The sequence below is a fragment of the Ruditapes philippinarum genome, unplaced genomic scaffold (assembly GCF_026571515.1).
Source record: "Ruditapes philippinarum isolate M1 unplaced genomic scaffold, ASM2657151v2 ctg814_1_1_1_1, whole genome shotgun sequence".
NCBI classification, from domain to species: domain Eukaryota; kingdom Metazoa; phylum Mollusca; class Bivalvia; order Venerida; family Veneridae; genus Ruditapes; species Ruditapes philippinarum.
Genome location: NW_026853158.1, coordinates 251,699 through 274,949, shown reverse-complemented (window position 1 = coordinate 274,949; position 23,251 = coordinate 251,699). Strand labels below are relative to the sequence as shown.

General features: G+C 34.4%; 1 protein-coding gene across 1 annotated transcript; it reads right to left on the bottom strand.

Annotated features, from left to right (window-relative positions):
* Positions 1-1,090: 1,090 nt before the first annotated feature.
* Positions 1,091-22,996, bottom strand: LOC132735493 (WD repeat-containing protein 75-like). The gene is made up of 14 exons (XM_060722454.1): positions 22,889-22,996; positions 20,702-20,772; positions 19,896-20,083; positions 19,228-19,383; positions 18,478-18,674; positions 17,578-17,765; positions 16,830-16,999; positions 14,382-14,568; positions 13,493-13,584; positions 12,426-12,512; positions 11,473-11,702; positions 9,589-9,717; positions 7,216-7,307; positions 1,091-1,543 (listed from the first exon to the last, which is right to left on the bottom strand). Exons 1-14 carry the CDS (start codon positions 22,982-22,984, stop codon positions 1,177-1,179), a joined length of 2,250 nt encoding a protein of 749 aa, XP_060578437.1. The 5' UTR covers positions 22,985-22,996; the 3' UTR covers positions 1,091-1,176.
* Between the last annotated feature and the right edge of the window lie 255 nt (positions 22,997-23,251).

The following is a 23,251-nucleotide window of genomic DNA, read 5'->3' as shown; positions in this document are numbered from 1 at the left end:
TAGCTCTTACAGTTCTTTAAAAGAAGATTTTTTTAAGTTTTACTATATGCATATAGGGAAAATCAATGACCCCCTGGGGCGGGGCCAATTTTGACCCCAGGGCTTTAATTTGAACAAACTTGGTAGACACTCATTAGAAGATGTTTCATGCCAAATATCTAAGCTCTAGCTCTTAGGGTTGTTTAAAAGAAGATATTTAAAGATTTTTCTTTCGGTTGCCATGGCAACCAGAGTTCTGCATGGAATTAAATTCTTTGAACAATTTTTAAAGGTGACCACCAAAGGAACATTCCTGTGAAGTTTGGATGAAATTGGCTGAGTGGTTTATGAGGAGATGTCATTTAAAGCAAAAGTTTACGGACGACGGACTGACGGAGAGACGGACGCCGGACGAAAAACGATCACAAAAGCTCACCCTGTCACTTTGTGACAGGTGAGCTAAAAAGGGGCAAAACTGAACTAAATTAAATTGAAGGTTACCAGCACTTAAAAAGTGCATTCAATTTTAAATAGAAGAAGTATTCCAAGTTTGAAGTGATTAATTTAGTTTTTGCCTTGGCAAATGCAACATGCCAAATTTCTCAGCTCTTGACATTGTACATGTTGTAGTGTCACACAAGAAACCTCAAATGTGTTTTCCATTTACAAGTCTGTATTAAACAAATGATCCTCTGGTGGCACAAATATTGATCCATAGGGCATAATTAATGTAACTTTTGCATAGGTCTACAAGGCAATGCTACATGCCAAATATCTAAGCTCTGGGCATGTAGTTTCACACAGTAACACTTCAATGTGTTTTCCTAGATGAGTCAGTGATCCAACAACCTATGCAGACACATATCTTATTTTAAGTAATACAATGTATTTCTGCTGTAATGAAATAGTTTTAATATTTTTCATATGTTCAAAAGATACAGAGTGAACAGGGAAGTTTAGAATTGAGATATTGTATGTATATGACTAATGTGAAGGTCAAACAAAAAGGTTACCAATGCTTACAAGAGGGTCATGAGAATAGCTCCACTTTTTTCTACAAAGGAGGAACTAAAAAATGTTTTATTTAGGATGACCTACTTTCATTTTTGCTTGATATGTATAACATATAAAAGAAGTATACTTTTTTTTAATCTTTAATATGGTGTGTATAAATCTTCAACATCTCAAAGTATATAATTATGTTTTAGATGAAGAGGAAAACCAACTGTAATCTTGAGTAAATATTTCTTGAAGATCTTCATCAGTCACTTTTTCTTCAAACATTTTTACTTTGTCCAATTTTTCACAAATTGCTGTTACAGTTGTTTCGTTTCTCAATTTATTTTTTGTCTTTTTCTTTATTAAAACTGCTGCCTCATTTTCATCAGAGTCACTTTCAGTCTGTAATTTGCTGTTATTTATAACTTCAACAGACTGTGTATCAACTGTGTCAACTTCCATATCAGATTCCAGACCAGAATCTAGAGACACAGTCTGATAGGGTCTAATATCATCTTCCTCTTCTGATAAGTCATCATCATCACTGTCATTTTGTCCTTGTTTACTGTAATAAAATACAATAACAATTTTTAAACAGTTTTAAATATTTCTCTTATATCTACACAAAATAAATCTATACATATACAAAGCTATACAATTGCCAAAAACTTAAAGTATGTCAGGTCATTTCACATGGCATCATAAACTCACAACAGCATGGTTCTAGTTTATCATAATGCCCCATTAAAGCAAAAAGGTACCAAGCGACATTTTGGCCAAAAATGACTTTTTAACATTTTTCATTATGTTTTAATGTTATCTTTAATCTGTAGAAATATCTCTATGGTATCATGTTTATTTACAGACATATAAGGTTATGTAAAAAGGTACTATGTCAATATTTTCCCATTTAGTAATGCAAAAAGGTACCATATGCACATCAGTTTGAGCAAAAAGGTACCAAGTGCCACATAGTACCTTTTTGCATTGTATGACTATATATGTTTTGAGCATTTATTTTAATGCAAAAAGGAACCATGTGTCACATGGTCCCTTTCTGCACAAAAAAAAAATTACGACCCTTAAGATTATTTTATATATTAAATTGTTTGCTTGGTACCTTTTAGCTTTTTAATGAAAACACAATCTAGATGTTGCTAAGGACATCAATTATAACAATAAATCCCAGAGTATTGTTTCTGTTTTAAATTGAGGAATGATAACAGTGCACAGAGAATGATAGTGTATAAATGACTTCTTCACAAAAACGTGGACATAAAAAGAAAAGTAATTGACTGTACTCTTGCCAACAGGATACATGGGTTATATGGAAGGAAGAGCATGACAGGGAAGCGTACATCTGCAAATAAACTAGGTTATGATATAGTTAAATTGGTGAAACAGCATAAAGAGTAATTTCCTAAAATGAAATCTCATTATACAAGAAAAAAAAACTGAAAGAAACAATACCTATCTCATGACTATGACTTAAACATTAAAAAGATGTGGAAACTGTAAACTATTGAAAGTGAAAAGAAGGAAATAAAACCTGTTAAGCAACATCAATATAGGAAGGCAGTAGGCACACTAGATGGCACGATCAAGGAACATCAAAAACAGAAAGAAAATTCACAAGAAGAAAAGATTTAAAATAAAGTTGTAGCAAAAGGTGACTCATGCGTTTATGTTGCCTGTTTTACGGGGACAAAACAGAAACTGATACATAGCTGCATCTCTTCTTTTATATTATCACAAGTTCCAAGTTTAAGATTGTTCATAAATTTGTTGTATCAGGTCACTCACAGATGGAGTGACAACTTGACTCTTGAAGGGGCAAAGAAAATAATTCCTGTATAATTATGTATCATTCAGTTGTGTTCTCTTTTATCTATGGCCAGAAAATCACAGCCATACATTGCTGTGCCAATGAAATATAACCATGTTTTTGATTTCAAATACTTCATTAATCAAAGCACAGAAGGCGCTGGATTTGTTTAGGTCTCAGAATGTCAGGAAGGTGAAGGTTGTGAGATTATAAACCAATTTGTTTTTGTATAGTGCCACCAATGCTTTCAAGTGTTTTAACTGTAGTAAAAACACTATATTTTTAGTCTTTGGCTATAAGACTAATTGCAACACTGATAGTCCATTCAAAGTTTATTTGACATAAAAAATGAAAAAAACTAGAACTGTGTCCAAAGGACACGGATGCCCCCACTGACAACATATATATGGTATATAGTGAAAAAATCAACAAAGGGCCATAATTCTGTTAAATTTGGTCGCAGCAAAAATTCCTTCCTTTACTACCTTCTACACATTAAGGTTGTTCATCCCTGGAAGTTTAAGCAAAATCTGCCATCCGGTTTAAGAGGAGTTGCGTTCACAAAATTTCTATATGGTATATAGTGAAAAAATCAACAAAGGGCCATAATTCTGTTAAATTTGGTCACAGCAAAAATTCCTTCCTTTACTATCATCTACACATTAGGGTTGTTCATCCCTGGAAGTTTAAGCAAAATCTGCCATCCGGTTTAAGAGGAGTTGCGTTCACAAAATTTCTATATGGTATATAGTGAAAAAATCAACAAAGGGCCATAATTCTGTTAAATTTGGTCACAGCAAAAATTCCTTCCTTTACTACCATCTACACATTAGGGTTGTTCATCCCTGGAAGTTTAAGCAAAATCTGCCATCCGGTTTAAGAGGAGTTGTGTTCACAAAATTTTTACATGGTATATAGTGAAAAAATCAACAAAGGGCCATAATTCTGTTAAATTTGGTCGCAGCAAAAATTCCTTCCTTTACTGCCATCTACACATTAAGGTTGTTCATCCCTGGAAGTTTAAGCAAAATCTGCCATCCGGTTTAAGAGGAGTTGCGTTCACAAGATTTTGGGACGTACGGACAGACGGACGGACGGACGGACAGACGTACGGACGGACAGACGGACGGACAAGTGCAACGCTATATGCTCCCACTCTGTGGGGGCATAAAAATGAGCTGCCTCAACGGCCTGAAGAAAACCATATTATTCTAAATTAGGGTTTGTAACTCTTATTATTTCGACGCTAAACCTGTTGTTTAAGACAAATGTAAATAATCATGCAGCTTACTGTAATTTGCATGTATATATATAAAGAATGAAACAATATTAGAAATATTCGACCATTCGGGAACTACTTTGCTTGAAAATTAATGCGCCTGTCATTTGACAATTCTAACGCATTGATCTCCCCTGAATTTTTCGGCGTTAGTGTACATATAAATGGAAGTAACCACTTCAAAAAAGTGGACTACTTAAGGCATTTGCAATTAACGGCATTAGGCTCTGAAACTTCGCTACCATTATTTGTTTGGTCTGACGACCCAAACAAATAAAAACAGTGTCCGAGACTCAAAACATCCATTGACGGACAAAGAGTAAACTGGTTACAAGTGGAATGGATACAGGTACCAAAAGAAAGCCCAAAGTCAGTATTTGTAAATTAGAGCTTTAATGGTGAAGATTTTATGGTAGTAGAAGTTCAGAATACAGAATCTAAAGTATAAGTGGACAAATGGTGAACAATATATGAAGTTATGATACCAAACCTCCAGTTTCTATTCAAAAGAAAAATAACTTGGTTACTTTGTGTGCAAAGAAAATTATCCAAAAAGAGTTCTATAATTATTATGCCACTTTAACCAACATAAAGGAAAGAAAAGGATTATGTCACAATGGAATTGGATGATAATGATTCTGATTTTGACTAACAATGTAAGAGATTTTGACATAGGCATTGAGATTGATCACAGAGGAAGACTTTCAAAACATGCAGTGTGATAGTTGTATCAGACATTTACTGAAAACACAAGATATTATTTGTATGATTGTAGAATAAAATTGTTACCAAATGATGCTTTTTGTTAATATTGTTGGGACAAAAAGGTGCCAACTGCCATATGGTACCTTTTTTTGATATATTCGACAGCAAATGTTAAAAATCATACAATGCAAAAAGGGACCAAGCGTTCATATGGTACCTTCTTGCATTTGTCGGTCATAATATTTATTAGTGCAAAAAGGAACCATTTCCTTTAATTGATTAATTATCACTAATTAGTAATATATAAGCTTTCCAACTTCTTGAGCATGTACATTCAAATATTATCTAAATATATGTGAAGTTTCTTTGCCATGTTGTTAAAACCTGATTTGATATGGAACTTCAAATCTTTAAACGCGATTTTCTCCAAAACATGAAAATGTCACTTGGTACCTTTTTGCTTTAATGGGGCGATAATACAGTTTACCGATTTTAGTCTCAAGTGCCATAAGAAATTTCTAAAACAACAAGTATCTGTAGTTATCTGTAAACTTGTGTTTTACATCACACCAACACAGTTTAAGTCATATTGCAACCTTCCAGCTTTACTGGTGGAGGAAACCTCTGGTGCCCCTCCTTGCATTCTGGCAGGAACGGGCATCTGAGTAGAACCACAGACATACCAAAAGCTATTTGAATAGCTTCCTCACATGAAACAATCCAAAGTCCCTGTGGGGATTCAAACTCACAGTAGCGAGTGTCAAGTGGTGTAAAGTCAATGACCTTAACCTCTCAGTCAACCCCCCCAACAAGTCTTCCTTATAGCATCACAAATGATAATATACCATTACTGCTCCATATAAGGAAAATATCTGGCATTAAAAAAATGTACCCTTTCTTCCTAAATGATAGTTTAGTGAGACTTTCACTATTTGTTAGACAGACAAAGATATTCAGTATACAAGAAGCGCCGCAATGCGACGAAAACCAGGTTTTCAACGACCACAGCAATCAATAGGTCAAACTGCACTGAAGTTATTGAGTAGAAGCTGAAAATTCTATTGTAAGAAATTGACCTTGAACTTGCTCCCAGATATCTAAGTGGTAATCCAAAGCTGCCACTCAGCAAGTTTGGTGTCAAAAGGTCAAAGCAAACTCAAGTTATAACATGAAAACTAAATACATTAACCTTGATCACAGACACCTGGGTAGCAATCCCAAGCTGCCTCTTGATATAAGCTACCCATTCATCAAGTTTGGTGTCAATAGGCAAAAGCAAACTAAAGTTATTGAGCGGAAACTGAATTTCATTTTTAGTAACAGTGACCTTGACCTTGATCACAGACACCTGGGTAGCAAACTCAAGCTGCCTCTTGATATAAGCTATTCATACACAGAGTTTGGTGTCAATAAGCCAAAGCAAACTCAACTTATTGAGCGAAAACTAAATTTCTATTTTTAGTAACAGTGACCTTGACCTTGATCACAGACACCTGGGTAGCAATCCCAAGCTGCCTCTTAATATAAGCTACCCATTCATCAAGTTTGGTGTCAATAGGCCAAAGCAAACTCAAGTTATTGAGAAGAAACTGAATTTCTATTTTTAGTAACAGTGACCTTGACCTTGATCACAGACACCTTGGTAGCAATCCCAAGCTGCCTCTTGATATAATCTATCCATACACCAAGTTTGGTGTCAATAGGCCAAAGCAAACTCAAGTTATGAGCGGAAACTGAATTTCTATTTTTAGTAACAGTGACCTTGACCTTGATCACAGACACCTGGGTAGCAAACTCAAGCTGCCTCTTGATATAAGCTATTCATACACAGAGTTTGGTGTCAATAAGCCAAAGCAAACTCAACTTATTGAGCGAAAACTAAATTTCTATTTTTAGTAACAGTGACCTTGACCTTGATCACACACCCATGGGTACCAATCCCAAGCTGCCTCTTAATATAAGCTACCCATTCATCAAGTTTGGTGTCAATAGGCCAAAGCAAACTCAAGTTATTGAGAAGAAACTGAATTTCTATTTTTAGTAACAGTGACCTTGACCTTGATCACATACACCTGGGTAGCAATCCCAAGCTGCCTCTTGATATAAGCTATCCATACACCAAGTTTGGTGTCAATAGGCCAAAGCAAACTCAAGTTATTGAGCGGAAACTGAATTTCTATTTTTAGTAACAGTGACCTTGACCTTGATCACAGACACCTGGGTGGCAATCCCAAGCTGCCTCTTGATATAAGCTACCTACACACCAAGTTAGGTGCCAATAGGCCAAAGCAAACTAAAGTTATTGAGCGGAAACCAAAAGTTGACGCCCTCCCGCCCACCGACTTCGGCATTACAATAACCCTGTTTTCGTTGAAAACCAGGTTAATAAAACTGTTAGTTATGAAAGATTATAATATTGTACACTCACCGTCTTTCTTCTGAAAGTATCATCAGAGACTGAATAAATGGTTGACATAGAGTGGTCACTGATGGTTGAACATGTGGTGCTGAACTGAACATCTGAAATATTCATAAATGTTTAAACAATAATTAGAAATGTTTCCATAGAAAACGGATGCCCCACCCATTAAACAGTTTTGTCAGCCTACGGATAGATAGCAGACAAAGGCAAACTATATGCCTCAAGAAAGGCAAACTCTATATGCTTGGAAGAAGTTGGAGCATAAAAACAATAAACAGTACAGAATGTTGTTTTTTTTTTATAAAACAAAGGTTTTTGTTAAATTTTCTTACTATGTTTAATAACATGTATATCTGTATCAAAAGTTCAGTATTCTATGCTGCCATGAATAATACACCATTCCATGAGAGAGTTTAAGGTTTTAACACAGGGATGTTAAGGTTTTAAATTGAAGTAGGTGTAATATCCTAAAGACAAATGGGACTGAAATGTCATTACTTGAATGTAATACTGTACATAACATAATCTGGTACTATTTTATGTTTCTCAAAGAATTTGCTGTAAAGCCAATTATTGTTAAACAAGAGGGCCATGATGGCCCTGAAGTCGCTCACCTGTATATAGGCCCCCAGAGCGGGACCATTTTAAACCCCAGGGCTTTTATTTGAACAAACTTGGTAGACACCCATTAGAAGATGTTTTATGCTTAACATCTAAGGTCTAGCTCATTGAGTTTTTAAAAAAAAGAAGATTTTTTAAGTTTTAACTATACTCATATAGTTAAAAGCAATGACACCCCTAGGGCGGGGCCAGTTTTGACCCCAGGGCTTTTATTTGAACAAACTTTGAAGACACTCACTAGAAGATGTTTCATGCTTAATATCTAAACTCTAGCTGTTTGGGTCTTTTCAAAGAAGATTTTTAAGTTTTTGTTATACACATATAAGGAAAATCAATGTCCCCCGGGGCAGGGCCAATTTTGACCCTAGGACTTTTATTTGAACAAACTTTGAAAACACTAACTGGAAGATGTTTCATGCTTAATATCTTAACTCTAGCTATTTGGGTTTTTTTAAAGAAGATTTTTTAAGTTTTTGCTTTACACATAAATAAATAAAATCAATGACCCCTGGGGCGGGCCAATTTTGACCCCAGGGCTTTTATGTTAACAAACTTGATAGACACTCACTAGAAGATGTTTCATGCCGAATATCTAAGCTCTACCTCTTTGGGTTTTTTAAAAGAAGATTTTTTTTAAAGTTTTTGCTTTACACATAAAAGGAAAATCAATGACCCCCGGGGCAGGGCCAATTTTGACCCCAGGGCTCTTATTTGAACAAATTTAATAGATACCCATTAGAACATGTTTCATGCTAAATATCTTAGCTCTAGCTCTTTGGGTTCTTTAAAAGAAGATTTTATAAGTTTTTACTATATACATATAGGAAAAATCAATGACTCCCGGGGCGGGGCCAATTTTGACCCCAGGGCTTTTATTTGAACAAACTTGATAGACACACTCACTAGAAGATGTTTCATGCCAAATATCTAAGCTCTACCTCTTTGGGTTTTTTAAAAGAATATATTTTAAGTTTTTTCTATCCGTTGCCATGGCAACCAGAGTTCTGGATGGAATTAAATTCTTTGAACAATTTTTAAAGGTGACCACCAAAGGAACATTCCTGTGAAGTTTGGATGAAATTGGCTCAGCGGTTTATGAGGAGAAGTCATTTAAAGTAAAAGTTTACGGACGGACGCCGGACAAAAAACGATCACAAAAGCTCACCCTGTCACTTTGTGACAGGTGAGCTAAAAACAATTGAAATCAAATCAGTCTGATACTATATACAAATAGTTTTAAGATATTGCTCTCATTGCTGAAAGACAAATATTTATGTTATTGAAGATGAATATCATTTTTTATTTGAATGTTCATTATACATGTACAACAATATCAAAGCTGTCTATTTCAAAGATACATGGTTACATCACCTTTACCCCATCATTCATTATATTCCCTCATGTCATCAACAATAACAGAAGTAATATTAATCACTAAATATTCATATCATGAATTACATGAATAGGCAATGAATATAAGAAACAAAGATTAATACTGTATAATCATTTCATAATTTAAGCCATTTCATATAGCTACAAATGTTTTTTTTTTAATTTATCACTCTTATGTTTGATTGTATTGTTGAACTTTGTATTTTGGGCCTGCGGCCTATATTACTAGAAATAAACTGTACTTGAATTTAAATATGCCAAAGAGTTAGGTAAGTCTTTTAAATTAACACCAACACTGCCTAATTGTTGTATTTATACTGAAACTTACTGGTACATTAAATCCACTTGGAAAATATTTATTTTTACCTCTTTCATAAATTTTCCGTCTGGTTGCCTAGCAACTTTGTTTAATGAAGAATGTGGTCTAAGCTTGTTGCTATGGTGCGACATCAATAAACTAAGGGCTGACTGTGGCAAGTTCTGCTCAAATGAAACCTGTATAATAGAAACAAGTCATAATTTTCATAATACATTGTAATAAAAACCTTTCTGTTTTACTTGGCAATACAATGGTACATTTATACAAAAGCCACTGCCTATTGAGGGTGACACCAGTGTTCAATCTAGAACTAATTCCCAGGGGGCCCTTCGGGCCCATAAACTTTACAAAAGGGGGTCATTTGAGAAAAAAGGGGGCCCACACGTAAAATGAACATCAAATTCAAATAAGGTATTGTATCTTTTAAGTTACTTGTTCACGTACCATATTTAGACCAAAAACGGTTGCAAAATTCCAAAACAACTCAACTAAAAAAAATGACATTAGCGTTGATACAGGCTCAATTTTAAGAACTGATTGGTAAAGAAACGCGATGACATACTGATCAAAGAAAAATATGAATCTTATTTTAATGTTACCAGGGATATTTGATAATAATGTTCAGTTTTTTAATCAGCGCCCGATATATAAAAAGGAAAATCATATTTTGAAATTAGCTTTGTTTATGAAGAATATAAACTTACAATAGTCGCTAAAAACATTTACCCTTCTCAATATATCCAAGCGAAAAACAAAGTGTCAACAGGTGCTAAGACAATGTATATTGACATACCGGTACCTTTGATCTATTGTCAGGGCAGCAGTTCTTACGTCACGCTTAAGATGTCTGTATTGATTAATGATATGCACAATGTTTTAGCGCCGACCAGCCAAAGACCAATCAAAATTAATTTACTTAATTGTCAGACACTCCCTAGCCAATCGTGTTTGATTGCTCCATCTTTAAGACTTTTTTAATTGGATGAAGGCGTGTTCGTAATAATTTATGCACACTTCTCTATAATTAACTCGCACTTTTCACAAATATGTATTTTTTTTTCCTTTGGAAAGTAATTACATATTTATTTGTTTTGACCGTGAAAAAACTATAACTACACGCACGTATTGGATTATCTGTGACAATTTGTTTTGCTTATAAAAACTGTGACTCAAAAGTAAGTAATAGTTACGGTACGAAGAACAAGTGTACATAGTATTTACGGACGCGGACCGAGAGAGCGTAGCGACAAAGGTTTTAAATGGGTTACCGAGTGCGGTAAACTATCTTACCAACATGCTCTTGTTTTTCAATACAAACTTCAGTTTTGAATTCAGTATTTATTAATATTATTCACAAGAAACTTCTTTTATGTACTTAATCAGGTTTAAGAAAGCATTCTAATGTCATTTAGGGCATTTTCTATGAGTGCGCCCGTCGGGCCCACAGTTGATTTTGTTTTGCGCCGGCGGCCTTTTCAGGGGGTCAATGGCGCAATGGCGCGCTCTAGATTGAACACTGTGACACTCAATTTTTTTTATTTCTGAAGTCAAACACATCAGGGGAAGAATATCATAATACACAGCATTCCAACAGAAGATAACTTTCTTAACAAAGAAATTTAAATTTCGTATATGACCTTGATGGTCAAGGGCATTCAAAGGTCAAGGTAACATTTGTCATTTTGTCAGTTTAGTAATAAGTGCTCCTTTGTAAAGTTCAAGAATGAATAAAATCCATGAATAAAGCAACAAATACAAAATCCCACATGGTTTCTGAATCAGAAGTGAGAAACAAATGACCATTAGACTAAATTTCTGAGATTGATTGTTGCGAAAAAATGTCGCCTCATTTAATAACCAACATGATGATCCGATGCTCTACCTATGAAGGTAAGTGGGCAGGATAAACAAAACAAAAAAAAGAAACTTACAACATCTTCCTTCTTCTTTGCCAATTTTCTATCTGTTTCCATGGACACTGCCAAAAGTTCTTGGTCTTTGTTCAAGAAATATAACTCTGATTGTGACTGCCATGACAGAGTTGTCTTTTCATACAAGCTCTTCTTTGAGTGAGGTACAAATGCTGCACTGAGTATGGTACTATCACTAACTTCAGCATGGGAGAAGAGAGGTGTTGGATCAATGGGTCTAAACACAAACACTGTAATAAAAAAAATACATTATTTTTTAACTTAAGCATATAAGACAATACAACTTAACATATAACAACAATAGTACCATATATATTATATAGGGTTGTGGATCATCGGATAAGTGACAATACTCAATTTGTAATTTAATTTCGACTTTTAGAGGGTGAGAAACAGTGAATGTATATAAACATATAAGATAGCCATCCATGATCTCTGGACTGACAAATATTAGTACTCAATTTTTCATTTTGATGTGTGATTATTGGAATGGAGTACTCGGATACTTGCCCCCCAGCCTTACATATATATATACCTGGCAATATAGGGGTATGAATTTTTTTTTAAAAGAGTATAATGAATATCTAGTTGAACAATTTGTCAGTATATTTGCCTTGTATGTTTAACATATACAATTGCTCTATATTGCATAGTAAATTTGTTGTTCTTTATTGTACATTATTTGACCTAAATATTGTACCTAAACTATTATAGCAATGCACCTATGTGTATACAACTCTTACTCAGTTCAGAATTATTTCCAAATTCTTAATTACACTACAGAACAGTACAACCTGTGCAGATTATCTCTCTGTAAAGCAATCACCTCTTTACCACAACAGTATTATTTTTTCCTCTAAACGTAAGACTTCACAATGAATTCAACCCCTGTAGAGCAACATCTTTCAGCAGCAACCAAAATGGTTGCTCTACGGAGGTTGTCATGTACTTACAATCCCTTGATGATGTGAAGGCAGCCACAATGTCTGTTAACGGGTCCTTTGTCAGACAAACTATCTGTGTTGATGCACTCCATAACACTAGTAAAAACAGAAAAACAAACATTACAAATATTACATTTTTAACACATTTTCCTGATGTTATCATATACATCATGTATAGATCAATTGTTTGTTTGTTTGGTTTTATGACACACAAACACAATATAGGTTATATGAAGGTGAAAGAGGAAAGGTTAAAACTACCTCACCAACTGGAGCTAAGAGATACATAAGACACCAAATAAATAACTAAAGTTCTTCAAGCAAAATGTTGTTAAACTTACTATGAATTATTACAAAATGAATAACACTTGAGAAGGATGAGTCAAATAAAGACAAAGTAACTTTTCTAGATCATAAGAGATTTGGGCCTTCAACCTAGGCAAAAGTATAGGCCCTGACAGATTATCACAGGGCCAAAACATTTATTATGCAAGAAAAACAACACTTAATTTAATGTTTTATTCGAAGCAACAACGTTCATTTTAACCACAAAGGCATGGAAAATCAGTCCGGCTTACGATCGTTGGATTTCTACAGGCCCGAATGAGATTTTACACGCCTTTGGCATCGGACGTGTAATTTATTTCGCAGACCAAAGATGAAGGATATATAGAGGATTTGTTTATATCAGTGTAAGATTGGAATATATTTCACTGAGTGAGCACCAAAAGGTATATTTCACGAGTGGCGCAGCCAAGAGTGAAATATGGACTTTTGGTGTTCACAAGGTGAAATATATTTCGATCTTACAATAAACTAAACAAATTTTCTTTTTATTATATGCAAAGAAACGTTTTAAAAAGACATTAAACCAAATACTGAATGAAAAGCGCGCCAAATAATAATACAACGTGACATCCTTTACGACGTCACGTCATTAAGTTGGTACCCAGTACTGTGAACGCTGGTATTTCACTGAAACGACGTAAGGGGCTTAAATGCAAAACAGTGAAATTTTATTTCACCAATATATTTCTATAAACCACCGAAAAGCATGTAATAAAAACTTTTAATACCTGAGCAAGATATAAGACTCCAGACTGTCAGAGTTTTCTCTGTTGTACTAACTAGACAGTGACTGCTTCCATGGTTCCCAAATACAACATGTCTGTAATAAACAGTGAATAATATCACATACAACAAGTCTGTAATAAACAGTGAATATTATCACATACAACATGTCTGTAATAAACACTAAAACAGTGAATATTATCAAATACAACATGTCTGTAATAAACACTAAAACAGTGAATATTATCAAATACAACATGTCTGTAATAAACAGTGAATATTATCACATACAACATGTCTGTAATAAACACTAAAACAGTGAATATTATCACATACAACATGTCTGTAATAAACAGTTAAAATTATCCCTGGTGATGATTTAAGTCATATATAAAAGCAATAAAATATACTATCATCTATCAAACATAAAGTGTTAAAGCGGAGAGATGGCCTGGTGGTGAAGATGTGTCAAACTGTTCCACACAAACATGGAATTGCTGGTCTAAGCTCTTCAAGGGTTTCAATACTGAGCCCAAGGAAGCATTAAAATCTACAGATGGAAAGCAGGAGTTTGATTTTAAAACAAAGGGCACATCTATATCTGGCTCTACCCTACCAAACAACAAAGTGAGGGCGGTACAAAAAACAATGAAAAGAACAAAATTAATGAGTGTAAATGTTAATAAATACTGCTAAAACTGTTATGATATATGCACCAGCCAGTTATAAACTTAAAGGACCTTTGTGTAGATCCAAATGACACAAGATTTCTTTAAAGTAACATGAAAAGACATGAAAAAATGCTGCCTGCGGCCCTGGATAAATGAATGAATCCTTAAAATAATAATCTGCTGTTTCTTTTTTCTATACTTAAAACTCAAAAACAAATCTTACTTGACAGTGTCTTGGAGCATTGTATTATGTAACGCCACTTTGAATAGATTATTTTCTGGATTCCAAACTGTTATACAGGAACCAAACAACACAGCAAGCAGGGAACCATCCTCAGAAAACGCTGCTTTCCCAGCTGGCAAGTTCCGGTAAAACCCAACTGACTCGCAGGTCCATTTCCTATTGCTTCCTTAAATAACAAAGTAAAATAAATTAACTTTTATTCTGTGTGGTTTTGACTTACACTGACAATATTTTGTATGGAAACACTTCCTTTTATCTCTTATTGAAAATTCAATGTCTGATTCGCATTAAGACACGAGCTCTCCTTTAACACTGGTATAACAATTTTGATTATTAGGCCTGTCATACTTTAATGTCTGTTAGTTTGGTTTTACGACATTTTTCGTTTATATGTGTTTAGGTTAGTGCACCTAAATGACTTTATTGGATAACATACCAGAAATTGGCTTTTCTTGGATAATTACCCAGTAATTGGCTTTTCTTGGATAATTACCCAGTAATTGGCTTTTCTTGGATAATTAACCAGTAATTGGCTCTTCTGGATAACTTAACCAGTAAATGGCTTTCCTGGATAACTAACCAGTAATTGGCTTTCCTGGATAACTAAACAATAATTGGCTTTCCTAGATAAATAACCAGCAAATGACTTTTCTGGATAACTAACCAGTAAATGACTTTATTGGATAACTAACCACTAATTGGTTTTTCTGGATAACCAACCAGTAATTGGCTTTATTGGATAACTAACCAGTCATTGGCTTTCCTGGATAACTTACCAGTAAATGACTTTTCTGGATAACCAACCAGTAATTGGCTTTATTGGATAACTAACCAGTAATTGGCTTTCCTGGATAACTTACCAGTAAACTAGACCTATCACTGAAGGTGATTAATACCCCCACCAGCAACTTTGACTTTTGAAAAATAAGTTGTCTGAAGAAAAATTTGAAATAAACCTTCAGTAAATAAAATTTCAATTTATTGCAATCCCAACTATCGTGATCTTGATATAAGCTTGCTATACACCAAGTTTGATAACAATATCTCATTCCTAACCCTAGTAATTGTCTGGAAACCATTTTTATATTTTTAGTAACTGTGACCTTGAACCCAGGGAGTCCAAATGCAATACCAAGCGCGGTCTTCATGTAAGCTTGCTAAACACCAAGTTTGATTACAATATCTCATTCCTAACTTTAGTTATTGTCCCAAAACCATTTTTCTATTTTTAGTAACGGTGACCTTGACCTTGGCCCAAGGGGGGTCCAGATGCAATACCAACCGGGGTCTTCATATAAGCTTGCTATATACCAAGTTTGATTACAATATCTCATTCCTAACTTTAGTTATTGTCCGAAAACCATTTTTTATTTTCAGTAACTGTGACCTTGACCTTGGCCCCAGGGGGTCCAGATGCAATACCAACCAGGGTCTTCATATAAGCTTGCTATATACCAAGTTTGATTACAATATCTCATTCCTAACTTTAGTTATTGTCCGGAAACCATTTTTCTATTTTTAGTAACGGTGACCTTGACCTTGGCCCAGGGGGTCCAGATGCAATACCAACCGGGGACTTCATATGAGCTTGATGTACACCAAGTTTGATTACAATATTTCATTCCTAACTTTAGTTATTGTCCGGAAACCATTTTTCTATTTCTAATAACAGTGACCTTGACTCCAAGGGGTCCAAAAGCAATCCCAACCAGGGTATTCATATATGCCATGTACAAAGTTTCATTACAATATCTTATTCCTAACAGTAGTTTTTGTCCTAAAACCATTTTTCTATTTTTAGTAACAGTGACCTTGACCTTGATCCAAGGGGGTCCAAATGCGATACCAGCCTGGGTCTTCATATAAGCTTTCTATATACCAAGTTTGATTACAATATCTCATTCCTAAGTCCTAACTCTAGATGTTGTCCGGAAACCATTTTTCTACTTTTAGTAACAGTGACCTTGACCTTGATCCAAGGGGGTCCAAATGCGATACCAGCCTGGGTCTTCATATAAGCTTTCTATATACCAAGTTTGATTACAATATCTCATTCCTAAGTCCTAACTCTAGATGTTGTCCGGAAACCATTTTTCTACTTTTAGTATTACGGTGACCTTGACCTTGGCCCCAGGGGGTCCAAATGCAATACCAACCGGGGTTTCCACATAAGGTTGCTATATACTAAGTTTGATTACAATACCTCACTCCAAACTCTAGTTATCGTCTGGAAACCATGATGTGGACCGACCGACGGACCGACCGACCGACCAACCGACAAGCTGACTCCTATATACCCCCCCTAAACTTCGTTTGTGGGGGTATAATGACTTTTCTGGATAACTAACCAGTAATTACAAAAGTCTCAAACATACAATTACAATATTTATCAAAATACAACCTTTGTTCCAGTAAATGAACACTTACTGTATATGTCAGTGTCATCAACCAAAGCCCAGATTTTGAATTTTCCGTCACTGCTGGATGTGACTGCCATATGCTGCATGCCTGGTGTTGACGTGGAGGAAACAGGCCTGAATACGAGGGAGTGCACTGTATCTTCATGCGGCATTTCCACAGACGTATTTAGAACAAAACTGAAAAGATCCACCATAAAACAAAATGAAAATAAACAAATGAAAGTACAGAACAAAAAACGATTCACACAGAAATCTGTTAAAAAGGCCCATTATCAGTTATGTTTCTGCTTGTATAACAGAGGCCTATAAAAGGCCTATTCCCAATTGAAATTTTCTTTAAAATCAAGCAGTTTTCAAAATTTAGAACTTACACCAGCTTTTTTACTAATTGTAGCGATGTATACTGCTTGATAATATACCTTTAACCATTTGTAATTGACTAACTGTTCAATTTTTATCATTACTTCTTATATAATTCAGGGATTCAAAAGATTTTTTGAGATAGAAGCTTAAAATCTCATGATCAACTTGATATTCCATGACATATCCATAATATATTGATTTTTCATATATGATAGGCCCATGCCTACTCTCTTAAATTTTTAAATACTATACTAACTAACTCCACTGTCCACATAACCATTCATAAAAAAATCTGTACTTATAACTAAAGTTTGGTTTCTGTTTTGTTTTCAATAAAGTACATGTATAATGCAGAATTATGATTACAACTTTCAATATAAAAGCCCACAAACCTCTGTTTCTCTGTATTAAACTGCCAGAATTTTAACCTCATCTCAGGGGTCATGACCCCATCATTCCAGTATTCTATGGTTGCTAGCCACTCTCCATTGCTATCAAAGCTGGCCTGTATAACCTCAGTTACTTCCAAAGGTGTGTTTAGATTCTCTGGCGAAATATAATTCTGACACACAATGTCTAGCTATAAATAGAAACAATAAACATGTTGCTGTTAACATTAATTGTTGTAATTTTACTAAGGTACAGTATAAGTGGTAAAGTTAGCGATGCCGATATATAGGAGAATTTCACAAATCTGTGATGAAAATCACTAAAATTTCCTCTACCTTAAATATCACATAACTGGTTTTCAGTTTTTGAGCTACTCCGATATCAGTGATTCCCTAATATTTCCACATGTGAAATTTCTGGAATTTTAAATTGCTAAAGGGGAAAATTTTGACATGATATTTATAGAAATTTCAGATTATTGATTATTTTTGCAATGTAAAATATAGAATTGAATCGAATATAATTATGCATCAATCGTAATAGCTTGGTCTTTTGTTCGAAACAGAAAAGCTAATAACAGTAAAGACATCTTTAAATTTGTTTTTTTATGCTAATTTCAACAAATTTTTTGTCATAACTAAGCGGTCAGTCCACCTAAGAGGCTTTTCTGGATAATGAATCAGCGGTGAAAAGAAAATGACCGTTAAGACGCAATGTCCAAGATTATAGAGGAGAAACTTTGCTTTGACGGAAAACTTTAAAAGCAATCTAGCTACCCCTGGATTGCAAATCCTTTATTTTTCTATTGAGTAAAGCAAACAGGTACTTCTTAGAAAATAGGATTGTAATATGTGTGAAATTGAATGGACATTTGCACTTCAACATACAGCAATGAAACTTACATTATATAGTTGTTTGTCCTCTTGCACTGAATAGAATTGTATGTGTCCAGGCTTTCCATTGAGTACCAGGGCTTCTGATCGCGGGTCATAGGTCACACCTGCTGGGAATGGGTTTGACGTGTTGCTTACATGAGGGCTCCTGGTCAGTCCCTGATAGACATTCTGAATGTCAAAATTACTTGTCACAAGCTGGATGACTGAAACAAAGTTCTTCAAACATAAATAATTGTATTCATTATAAGGAAAGAAAAAGAAATGTCAAAATACTTTTATATTTGGTTTTGTTGGGTTTAATGTCGTATCAACACAGTACAGGTATTTATGACACTTTTTTAGCTATACTGGTGGAATAAAAACCTCAGGCGCCCCACCATACATTACTTCAGGCATGAACAGGCACCCCGAGTAAAACCACCGACATACTGTGAGCTAGCCGGATAGCTTCCTCATATGAAAGAATCGAAAGTCCCTGGTGAGACTCACAAAGGCACCTTGAAAAAACAAACTTTTCATTTAGGCATGTAGCATGTAAAAAGTCATCATAACCTTTTGGATATGAAGCATATTAAAAACTTACACAAGGCATGTAGCATAATAAAAACACACCAGTATCATTTAAACATGTAGCATAATAAAAACTAAACATTATCATTTAGGCATGTAGCATTTTAAAAACTAAACAAATGTTCACTTTTAGGCACGTAGCAAATTAAAAACTGACACTAGGCATGTAACATATTAAAAACTCACCATTATCATTTAGGCATGTAGCATATAGAAGATTATTTGGGGAGCAGACAATATGGTTGAGAGGAGCACCAAGCCTCGGCATGTAGTCCTTGTACGAGGACTCGGGATGCCATTTCACTAGCACGCACTCGTGACCTCCACTCAGAAGGTACGAACCTGGAAAACAAGTAAAATTTAGAAATACTAATTTTGATTTAAATATATATATTATTTTAAGGCATGAATATATGGTCCTAGATAGACAAATAAGCTTAATAGTTTTAAAAAGCTTTTCCTTGTTGGATTTTAACATTCAAGTCCTCCCCATACTGTTTAGGTCATAAAGCAATTAACCAAACTTTCCTGGTGGAGGGAGTACAAAGGGTGCACAAATTTTTCATTTTTATTTTTCCAGGCACTAACTGAAACTGGTGTAGTACCAGTAACCTTCAATAAGCATGTCAGATAAATTCCTCACAAGAAATAATTAAGAAACCCACATAAAAGTAGTGATTTAAAAAAATAAATTTAAATTTAATTAAACAAATGTATTTTTATATTATGTGCTTATTTTAAAAGTCTAATAACTTGTTACAAGTTTAATGCAATTGAAATCCTAGGAAATAAATCCTAAACAAATTTAAATACAAAATAGTCTAAGAAATATATTATGGAAAAAAATTATTTACCATCTTGCGTGTAACACAATTCCCTTAATGCCAATGAATGCCAATGAAGTACAGTTTTAACTGCTCGATCTTCAGACAGAAAGTTATACCAAAGAAATATTTTGCCATCATTACAGCCAGTGGCTATACACTGACCATTGGGATTACCTGCCACACATGTGAACTCCTGCTTTCTGTCTATTCTATGTCTGCAATAAAAAAGCATATGTCCGTAAACAAATAAACAAGAGCACTGCAAAGCACCCAAAATGAAAATTTGATTAAGTAATCAAATATATCATTAAATATGCGAATGAACTTGTCACAAAATGTTTATCTTTCATTCACCCTTTTTGAAAGAAACCCCCCCCTCCCACCCTCAGGGATAGGGTCATTTATTTACCCAAAACGCAATTGTTTATAACAATTAAGAATGCACTTGTCTTCGGTACTTAAAATCCATGGCGCAAATTACCAAGAAGAGGTCAAAATGTGCAAAACAGCAAAATGCAGTAGAAATATTATGAAAAATACTGCAAAAATCTCTTGTAATTATTACTTGAATCTAGATTTTTCTTAACATTATATTCTTAAACTTTGAAGTTTGATTTTTATGAAATATTTTTTGGTGCATCTGGAGGCATACAGTTTTAAGATGAAATATTAATCAAACTGTTGTATAAAAGTTTGTATATTGTTCTCTTGTTTAATCATTCAATTAAGTAGTTCAGTGTGTAACAATCTATTACTATATTTCTACATTAGCTGTAAAGATCATTATCTCCCCAGTGATATAATTATGATAGGTAGACACAAATGTGACTTACTTTACAGGCTTGTTTTTTGGCAAATTCTTTACAATCATCTCCTTTTTGTTCACCATCACACAATATGAACCCTGTCAAACAATAATAGTTTCATATTGATTTATACTATACCAGAACTAGTACAAACATGATTCTTTTTTCTGTATATATTCCTCTCTCTGTATAATTTAACCCATAAGCTAAAACCTGGATTTCTAACATATTTTAATGTGAAAACTGGTTCTAAAGAATAAAGAATTCAAATCAAAGGTGATGAGGACCTCAGGATTTCAGTTTATAAATTACTACCTTTGCCACATAGGCCCTTTATATCTTTAAACAAGAACTGTCGGAGGACAGTAACGCTCGACTATTCAACAATTTGTCACAAGGGTGTTTCATTGAGTATAATAATGCTTACCTATATGAATACATAAAATTGTCCGAAAAGGTACAAACTCTTCAAGTTTTCAATACATTCCTTCAGTAGTTATTGAGATACAAGCTTACATGCAAAAACTCTACCAAGAATTCATGAGTCGAACAAGGTCATAATTATGACAAAAAGCAAATCAGAGGTAATGGGACTTGTACCAATCATCTAAGCAATAATCACACAGACCAAGTTGTGTGAAGTTTCATCCATTCCCTCTTAGTTATGTAATGGCAGATTACCAGCTTACAGCGCCAAATAAACTTAATAAGAATTCTAAGTCGAAATAAGCGGGCATAATATGTAAAAGCTGTAAATAGAGTTATGGGACTTGTGCCAATCCTCTTAGATAATCACAAGAACAAGTGTGTGAAGTTTCATTCAATTCCCTACAGTAGTTATGGAGATTACCAGCTTACATGCAAAAACAATGCTAAGAATTTCTAAGTCGAAAAAAGAGGCGATAATTATGCTTAAAAAAAGCAAATCAGAGTTATGGACTTGTGCCAATTATCTTAATAATCACAGAGAACAAGTGTGTGAAGTTGTTCAATCCATTCCCTTGTCATGTAGTAATGGATGAGACCAGTACTGACAATTATATACAAAAACGTTAACCAAGAGATTTCTAAGTCGAAAAAGGCGGCATAATTATGAAAAAAAGCAAACCAGAGTTATGGGACTTGTTGCCAATCATCTTAGTAATCACAGAGAACAAGTTGTGGAAGTTTCCAATCCGATTCCCTTCAGTAGTTAAGCGAGATACCAGCCTTACATACAAAAACTTAACCAAGAATTTCTAAGTGAAAAAGGGGCATAATTATGAAAAAAAGAAATCAGAGTTATGGGACTTGTGCCATCATCTTAGATATCACAAGGAGAACAAGTGCCTTGATGTGAAGTTTTTCAATCGCATGCCCTTTCAGTAGTTAAGGAGATACCAGCCTTAACATACAAAAACTTAACCAAGAATTTCTAAGTCGAAAAAGGGGCATTAATTATGAAAAAAAAGCAAATCAGAGTTTATGGACTTGTGCCAATCATCTTAGACAATCACAGGACGAATCAAGTGTGTCGAAGTTTCAATCCATTCCCATCTTAGTGAGTAATGGAGATACCAGCTTTACATACAGAAAACTTAACAAGGATATTTTGCTAAGTCGAAAAAGGGGCATATTATGAAAAAAAAAAATAAAAAAAAGGGCAAAAAAAAAATAATCAGAGTTATAGGGATTGTGCCAATCTGATCTTAGATAAATCACATGTTAAACAAGTGTGGGAAGTTTCAAATCCATTCCCTCAGTAGTTATAGAGATACCAGCTTACATACAAAAACTTAACCACAGGGACGCCGACGCCGACAAATGGGTGACTTAGCTCGATTATTCTGCAAATAGTCGAGCTAAAAACTACATGTAAATTACATAGTATTTTGTCCATATAATCTAATGGAATTTTAAAGTCATAAGCGGACAACTGCTAAAATTTCATTATGCGCAAACTTGTGCATCGTATGATTATAAAGGATCTCTTGGCCAGGCTATATAAGGGCACGACAACGTACATGTGTTCAGAAGGACATTATACTTATTCATTACTTTTTTTGACATATTTGTCAAAATGTAACTTCCATTCAAACTTTGAGCTGTACTTCTTTTTAAAGTACTTTGTCCAATGTTTTTTTTGATTGCACAACTAACATTTATTCCTGAGTAATGATCATACAGAGGATGTTGTCAAAACTGTTTAAAATTCTTTAACATTGATTCTCTTACCTTTGGACCAATGCAAGCTTTTCCTACATCGTTTGAACATCTTTGAAATAAACATGTACTTCTGGGTGGCCCTTTCAATTTCTTAATAGTCATCATAACAAGGTCACATGCTGTAAATAAAAAAGGTAAAGATTTGTATTACACCACTATTTCATTAAAGGCACATTTTGCCTCAAAAATGAATAAACTTTTCCTCTAGAAGGAGTGCACATAGGTTATTTTTTCTTACATTTAAATAATGGTTTTAGAGCATGTTAGATGCTTATCACCTGAAGAAAGTAGAACTGAATGTGAAATTATTTGCCATAAAAGAAGCCAAATGTAAACAAAGTAGTACTTGACTTCCATAAAAAATCCCTTTAT

Bases quoted from the DNA above. Each gene is read 5' to 3' on its own strand.
- LOC132735493 (XM_060722454.1), bottom strand. From the start codon at position 22,984: ATGATGACTATTAAGAAATTGAAAGGGCCACCCAGAAGTACATGTTTA. The intron at 19,384-19,895 runs GTAAATAATTTT...CTTGTTTTCCAG, and splicing joins ATTGTGTTACACGCAAGATG to GTTCGTACCTTCTGAGTGGA. The intron at 1,544-7,215 runs GTGAGTGTACAA...ATTTTATTACAG, and splicing joins ATACTTTCAGAAGAAAGACG to TAAACAAGGACAAAATGACA.